Here is a 7,920-nt window from a genome sequence, read left to right as displayed (position 1 = left end):
TTATCTCATTGTAGGGAATGTGATTTAATTTTACTTCACTGTGGGGAAAGTAATTGGATCTTATGTCAGTGTAGGGAAGTGATTGGATCTTATCTCGGTGTAAGGAATGTGATTGCACCCTATGTCAGTGTAGGGAAAACGATTGGATCTGATCGCGGTGTAGCGAAAGTGATTGGATCTTATCTCGGTGTAGCGAAAGTGATTGGATCTTATCTCGGTGTAGCGACAGTGATTGGATCTTATCTCGGTGTTGCGACAGTGATTGGATCTTATCTCGGTGTTGCGAAAGTGATTGGATCTTATCTCGGTGTAGCGACAGTGAGTGGATCTTATTTCGGTGTAGCGACAGTGATTGGATCTTATCTCGGTGCAGCGAAAGTGATTGGATCTTATCTCATTGTAGTGAAGGTGATTGGACCCTGTCTCAGTGTATTCAATGTGATTGGACCCTATGCAAGTTTAACGAATAATGACCAATTCCCATTTCCCAATTCCCACAGATGCGAATAGTCTTGTAACTAAATAAGACTGACAAATTCATTTTATACAAAATATTGAGCATCTGAAAAATATTTTGAGTCTGGACTCGGAGCTGATCACGACTTGGGTGAGTTCATTATTCAAAATATTGACAAATAATATCTTTCGACTTCATTGCCAAATGCAATTAATCGGAATGAATACTCAAGCTTTAATCATTAAGGCTCTAGTTAGATATAAGGTAGAAATAATTTTCTTTAATTTATACGCATACTGAATAACTGACCATATGTGTTCTATACCATTCGTCTTAAATTCATTGGCGTTCATTTTACATTTTCAGCCTGAAACTGGGACGAGTTAAGCTGAAAATGCAAGTAGTAATCCTACTTGTGTACTTCCTACGCTTTTGTTCATCGCTGCCCCTACCTCTAGTTCATTCTGGTGGACAAAAGTGGACGAGTCGAGATATTTTAAGTCAAGGAAGGGTTAAGTGGGAAGAGACTTCTAATCAAGGTAGAGTGAAGAGCGAAGAGATTTCGAGCCCAGATGGGGTGAAGAGTCGAGAAATTTTCGGCCCAGAAGGGGTGAAGAGTCAAGAAATTTCCGGCCCAGATGGAGTGAAGAGTCGAGAAATTTCCGGCCCAGATGGCGTGAAAAGTCGAGAGATTTCCGGCCAAGAGAAAGTGAAGAAAGAAGAGATTTCTGGTCAAAGGTTGAAAAGGGAAGTGTTCCTAGCAGAAGGGTTATCATGGGCGCCGGATTCTGCATCGCAAAGAGAATCTGTTGGAATGATCGAAGAATCTATCAGCTCTGCCGATGACAAGACGACATTTTTCGATCAAAATAACGTGTACCAGAATGAACGTCGACTAGCCGACATTCAGCACCAGATTGGCATACGTCAGAATGCGTTCTACCAGAGAAGCGGCATTCACGACCCGAATGGGCACTACCAGAGGAACGACATTCATGATTCGAATGGGCACTACCAGAGAGACGGTATTCACGACCCGAATGGGCACTACCAGAGAAGCGGCATTCACGACCCGAATGGGCCTTACCAGAGGAACGACATTCACGACCCGAATGGGCCCTACCAGAGGAACGACATTCACGACCCGAATGATCACTACCAGAGGAACGGTATTTACGAATCGAATGGACACTACCAGAGGAACGGTATTCACGAATCGGATGGACACTACCAGGGGAACGGTATTCACGAATCGGATGGACACTACCAGAGGAACGGTATTCACGAATCGGATGGACACTACCAGAGGAACGGCATTCACGAATTGAATGGACACTACCAGAGGAACGGCATTCACGAATTGAATGGACACTACCAGAGAAACGGCATTCACGAATCGAATGGGCACTACCAGAGAAACGGCATTCACGAATCGAATGGGCACTACCAGAGAAACGGCATTCACGGACCGAATGGGCACTACCAGAGGAACGGCATTCACGGACCGAATGGGCACTACCAGAGGAACGGCATTCACGGACCGAATGGGCACTACCAGGAAAATAGCCTTAACAACTCCAATGCAACTTACAATTACGAAGATTACCAGAGAAGCAGTATTCATGGCTCAAGTGCCATTTACCCGAATTGGCACTACAAGGGGAGCCACATTCAGGAGTCAGATGCCATGCACGAGGAAAATAACTACAGAAGAATGAGCCCTCACGATCCGAATGACATGCATCGGACTTACGAGGGTCGAAAAACGAATATTCACGACCAGAATAGCAGCTATCAGACTGTGAACCTCCCGGGAAAGAATATTTATAACCAGAACAGCAGGTACCGGCCTGTGGAGCACCAGGAAACGAATATTTATGACCAGGACAGCAGGCATTGGTCTGTGAAGCGCCAGGGAACGAATATTTACGGCCAGAACAGCAGGCATCGGCCTGTGGAGCAACAGGTAACGAATGGTTACGGCCAGAACAGCAGCTATCGGACAGTGGAGCAACAGGGAACGAATAGTTACGACCAGAACAGCAGGTATGGGCCTGTGGAGCATCAGGTAACGAGTAGTTACGATAGGAACAGCAGGTATGGAACTGAGGAGCGACTGGGAACAAATATTTACGACCAGAACAGCAGGTATCATACTGAGGAGCGACAGGGAACAAATAGTTACGACCAGAACAGCAGGTATCGGACTGAGGAGCGACAGAGAACGAATAGTTACGACCAGAACAGCAGGTATCGGACTGAGGAGCGACAGAAAACGAATAGTTACGACCAGAACAGCAGGTATCGGACTGAGGAGCGAAAAGGAACAAATAGTTACGACCAGAGCAGCAGGTATCAGACTGTGGAGCGACAGAGAACGAATATTTACCACCAGAACAGCAAGTATCAGCCTATGAAGCCTCAGGGAACGAGCATTCACGACCACAACAGAAGTTATCGGCATGAGGACCGCCCGGGAGTAAACATTCACGACCAGAACAGCAGGTATCGGACAGAGGAGCGTCAGGGAGTGAACATTCACGACCAGAACAGCAGGTTTTGGACTGCGGAGCGTCAGGGAATGAATATTTACGACCAGAACAGCAAGTATCCGCATTTGGAGCCTCAGGGAACGAGCATTCACGACCAGAACAGAAGGTACCGGCCTGAGGAGCGCACGGGAGTGAACATTCACGACCAGAACCGCAGGTATCTTACTGGGGAGCGAGAGGTAGTGAACGTTCACGACCAAAGGAACCTGTATCGGAAGGGTTATCGTCCTGCTCCTGCTGGCAAGAATATGAGGAAAAGCCTCAGAAAATACGAGCTAGTTTCTCGTCAGGGACACGAATTATACGCATCAACGGAAAAATCTAAATCGTTCGCTAATGATCAATCGATAGGTTTTATTAACACTAATTCATTGGAATTTGATCTCAACCGACACATATATGACCCCTTCTCAATCGCCATGTCAAAGTGGCTGAATTCTGGTGATGTTTCTAAGCAACCAACCGGCATCGGTAGATATAACCTACAATCTTCGATTTCAGGAGAACAGAGGGAAAACCACCAGACTGTTGGCAGTTCACTGAATTTCTATTCACAGTCAACCTTGAGAACTCCACCACGATATGAACAAACTTCACCTCCTGCAATTGACACGAAATACGCGGATGACCATCGCAATAGTAACGGAAGAACGACCACTACATCGATGAGCGCTACTTCATCGATGAGCGCTACTCCATCCGTGACAGTCGAAGCGTCTACCTCTGTTGCTGTTCTCGAATTGAAGTCTTCGACCAATGTTGAATTGTCCCCAGCCACCACTCATGTCGGCGAGTCGACAACTATCGAATCGTTCAAGGCCACTGCCGCTGCTTTCTCCAGGGAGTCGACATATGTTGAATCGTCCAAAGCCGATGTCGCTCATGCCAGCGAGTCGACCACTGTTGAATCGTTCAATGCCACAGCTCTTGTCAGCGAGTCACCCACTGTTGAATCGTTAAATGCTGCCGCTCTAGGCAGCAAGCCGACCACTGTTGAATCGTTCAAAGCCGATGTCGCTCATGCCAGCGAGTCGACCACTGTTGAATCGTTCAAAGCCGATGTCGCTCCTGCCAGCGAGTCGACCACTGTTGAATCGTCCACAGCCGAAGTCGTTCCTGCCATCGAGTCAACCACTGCTGAATCATTCAATGCACCAGCTCTTGCCAGCGAGTCGACCACTGTTGAATCGTCTACAGCCGATATCGCTCATGCCAGCGAGTCGACCACTGTTGAATTGTCCACAGCCGATGCCGCTCATGCCAGCGAGTCGACCACTGTTGAATTGTCCACAGCCGATTTTGCTCGTGCCAGTGAGTCGACCACTGTTGAATCGTTCAATGCTGCTGCTCTTGCCAGCGAGTCGACCGCTGTTGAATCGTTCAATGCTGCTGCTCTTGCCAGCGAGTCGACCACTGTTAAATCGTACACAGCCGATGTTGCTCATGCCAGCGAGTCGACCACTGATGAATCGTTCACAGCCGGTGTTGCTCATGCCAGCGAGTCGACCACTGTTGAATCGTCCACAGCCGATGTCGCTCTTGCCAGCGAGTCGACCACTGTTGAATCGCTCAATGCCGCCGCTCTCATGCCAGCGAGTCGACCACTGTTGAATCGTCCACAGCCGATGTCGCCCTGCCAGCGAGTCGACCACTGTTGAATCGCTCAATGCCGCCGCTCGTGCCAGCGAATCGACCACTGTTGAATCGTTCAATGCTGCCGCTCTTGCCAGCGAGTCGACCACCGTTGAATCGTCCACAGCCGATGTTGCTCATGCCAGCGAGTCGACCACTGTTGAATTGTCCACAGCCGATGTCGCACATGCCAGCGAATCGACCACTGTTGAATCGTTCAATGCCGATGTTGCTCATGCCAGCGAGTCGACCACTGTTGAATCGTCCACAGCCGATGTCGCTCATGCCAATGAGTCGACCACTGTTGAATCGTTCGAAACCACAGCTCTTGCCAGCGAGTCGACCACTGTTGAATCGTTCAATGCCGGCGATCATGCCAGCGAGTCGACCACTGTTGAATCGTTCAATGCCGTGCGAGTCGACCACTGTTGAATCGTCCACAGCCGATTCCGCACATGTCAGCGTGTCGCCTACTGTTGAATCGTCTACAGCCGATGTCGCACATGCTGGCGAGTCGACCACTGTTGAATCTTCCTCAGCCGATGTCGCTCATGCCAGCGAGTCGACGACTGTTGAATCGTCCACATCCGATGTCGCACATGCCAGCGAGTCGACCACTGTTGAATCGTCCACAGCCGATGTTGCTCATGCCAGCGAGTCGACTACTGTTGAATCGTCCACAGCCGATGTTGCTCATGCCAGCGAGTCGACCACTGTTGAATCGTTCGATGCCACAGCTCTTGCAAGCGAGTCGACCACCGTTGAATCGTCCACAGCTGTCGACGCCTTCGCCAGCCAATTGCTTCAGCCACCAGCGATCCACCCTTCCATAAAATCCGAAAGTATAGATTCTCTCAGAAATAGTTCATTATTTATTCCCGAAAATACTGGAGTGATTGAAGAATTTATAAATGAAAATTCTTCTTCGAATTTTGAAATATCAAGACCTTCGATGCTGAATTTATCTAACTCCGAATCCACCATCAAAGCTGTAAATTCTGATGTCACCATCGATGCCCCAGAATTCCCTCCATCAGGAATTCCGATTGATTCATCAAATGTTGAAATCAATGAATATTATCGTTTGACTACCTCTGAGTCGGTTTCCCTAACCACTGAGAAAGCCCCAATAGTGGCGGAGCCGTTATCCCTGAACCTTTTTTCGGATACAAATGAAGATTTTGATGAGACTCCTGACGTTTCCAACGGTAAGTTTTCCACACAGAAACCGCAATCTCAATCGCTTCTAAAAAACTTATTGACTGCTGCTTTGATTTTACCTTTCCAGTCGGTCTCTCGTACTAGAAACGACCAGGTACCCGAGACCAGTAATAACAAGTCCCGTGACGTCTTGTTCGTTCGACGTTTTCTGGTAACGCAAGACGAGTCATCGGAGTTCGATCAAACCAGGGATACGGAATCCAGCGAGCTGACCTCTGTTCAATCGTCCCAAGCCGCAGCCGCTCATTCCAGTCAATCACGTCAGTTTTCTGCTTTCGACCCTTCCAGAAAACCTGAAGGTATAATGGATTCTTTCCAAAGGCGGTCATTATTTGTTTCTCCAACAATTGTTCCCTCGACAACTGGAATGACTGACGAAATCGGAAATAAAAATGATTCGGCAACTTTTGAAATGGCAAGGCTTTCGCTAATTAATTCATCATTTCCTGACTCCACAAGCAAAGATGGTACTTCTGATATCACCGTTAATGCAGAAGAATCAATTCCATCAGGCTTACCCACAGATTCATCGAATGTGGACGTGGAGTATTATTATCGACTGCCAACCCCTGAGTCGGTAATACCACTAACAACTGAGGAAGCACCGCAACTAGCGGTGCCTATTTCTCTCGACCTATTTTCGGATACAAATGCAGTTTTTGACGCAACTCCTGATGTTTCCAATGCTATTGCTCCTGCACCGCCATCTCAGTCGGTACTTGGGAACATGTTGGGTGCGGCTTCGCTTTTACCATTGATGTCAGTCCCTCATGCTGGCACCGACCAGGTCCCTGAGACCGGAACAAACAAGTCCCATGATGTGTTATTCGCTCGACGTTTTCTAGTAACACAAGACGATTCATCACAGTTCTATAAGAGAAATGATACGGAAATTGGTACAAAACGCACGGAGGTTTTCAACCCAACCAATTCTACACGACAGCAAACCGAACCAAAGTCCATGGCGGAGTTCAGATCATCACTGGACGAACCCTTCTACCTGAGCGACTGTAGCGTGGCAGCGCCATACCTTAGTGATGAACGAGTACGTGGCGCCATACACCAGTCGTAGTGATGAACGTGGTGGAACCATTCCTTAGTGATGAACGAGTACGTGGCGCCATACACCAGTCATAGTGATGAACGTGGTGGCACCATACCTGAAACTTAGTGATGAACGAGTGGACCGCGGTGATGAATGAACCTTTTTTATGAATTAGTGAATCGTAGTTATGAATCACAGAACCTTATAGACGAAGTGATGTATTAGTCATAGTAGCGATGAATGAAAAACAGATGGATTAGAGAACCTTGGAAATGAAAACGTGTGTCCTGGCGATGAACGAGAGAGTCGTACTGATGAATGAATGGTTTCAATGAAAGGTTCCTGATGAATTTAATGCACACTAGGATTATTTGTCCGCAACTAATCGTTAGTTCGGCTTCTAGCGTTAAACGAACAACAGACGGCATTAATGAGGCCGCATGGAGTTTTAAAATTTTTTATCCCTTGAATTCAACATAGGTTTTGTCATGTTATGTTAAAGCTCAGTTACTAAATTAATTCAACTTAATTTTTAAATCTTCATTTAAGGCGTAATATACTTTGTAGTTATGCTCGTTTTTCGGTTAGAAATTTGAATTAACATCCGAATGATTTTAGCCTTAGACTTACATTAGTATTATAAATGTTTTATTTCTATAAAATGCACTTGTGCAGGATTCTCTTGACCATCAAGTATATCAATCTCGGTGTGTCCTGATGGTGCAGCTTATATTGTACACGTAGATTAAGTAAATTAACCAAATAAATAAATAAATTTAATATTGACTTTTATTTCTGATAATTCCATCTATAATTGAAGGTTGATTTTGATGAAACATCCAGTGCTTGGACCGTTAAGAATATTGCCGATAATGGTAGATTTTTCCTCAAATGTTTGAATTTTGAAGAAAATGTCGATCAGTTATTTGTGATATGATAGCTACGGATTATTAGAGTATTTACAGTGAAAATTTAGCTCCTACAATATACAGTGGAAGGGTTGGATTACAAAA

The 7,920-nt window shown here is 46.4% G+C and overlaps 2 protein-coding genes across 2 annotated transcripts; both read left to right on the top strand.

Moving 5' to 3' along the window:
• The first annotated feature begins 513 nt into the window (after positions 1-513).
• On the top strand, positions 514-4,739 carry LOC125178686. The gene is made up of 2 exons (XM_047883043.1): positions 514-607; positions 824-4,739. Exon 2 carries the CDS (start codon positions 852-854, stop codon positions 4,665-4,667), a length of 3,816 nt encoding a protein of 1,271 aa, XP_047738999.1. The 5' UTR covers positions 514-607; positions 824-851; the 3' UTR covers positions 4,668-4,739.
• A 308-nt stretch (positions 4,740-5,047) lies between these two features.
• LOC125178688 (signaling mucin MSB2-like) lies at positions 5,048-7,669 on the top strand. Its single transcript, XM_047883045.1, has one exon. The coding sequence runs from the start codon at positions 5,048-5,050 to the stop codon at positions 6,932-6,934; it is 1,887 nt and encodes a 628-aa protein (XP_047739001.1). The 3' UTR covers positions 6,935-7,669.
• Positions 7,670-7,920: the final 251 nt, after the last annotated feature.

Source organism: Hyalella azteca, unplaced genomic scaffold (genome assembly GCF_000764305.2).
Source record: "Hyalella azteca isolate HAZT.00-mixed unplaced genomic scaffold, Hazt_2.0.2 contig11873, whole genome shotgun sequence".
Taxonomy (NCBI): Eukaryota; Metazoa; Arthropoda; class Malacostraca; order Amphipoda; family Hyalellidae; genus Hyalella; species Hyalella azteca.
The sequence above is the reverse complement of the archived record's forward strand: the minus strand, read 5'-3'. Positions and strand labels throughout refer to the sequence as shown.

Coding starts and splice junctions, on each gene's coding strand:
- LOC125178686 (XM_047883043.1), top strand. CDS start 852: ATGCAAGTAGTAATCCTACTTGTGTACTTCCTACGCTTTTGTTCATCG.
- LOC125178688 (XM_047883045.1), top strand. CDS start 5,048: ATGCCGTGCGAGTCGACCACTGTTGAATCGTCCACAGCCGATTCCGCA.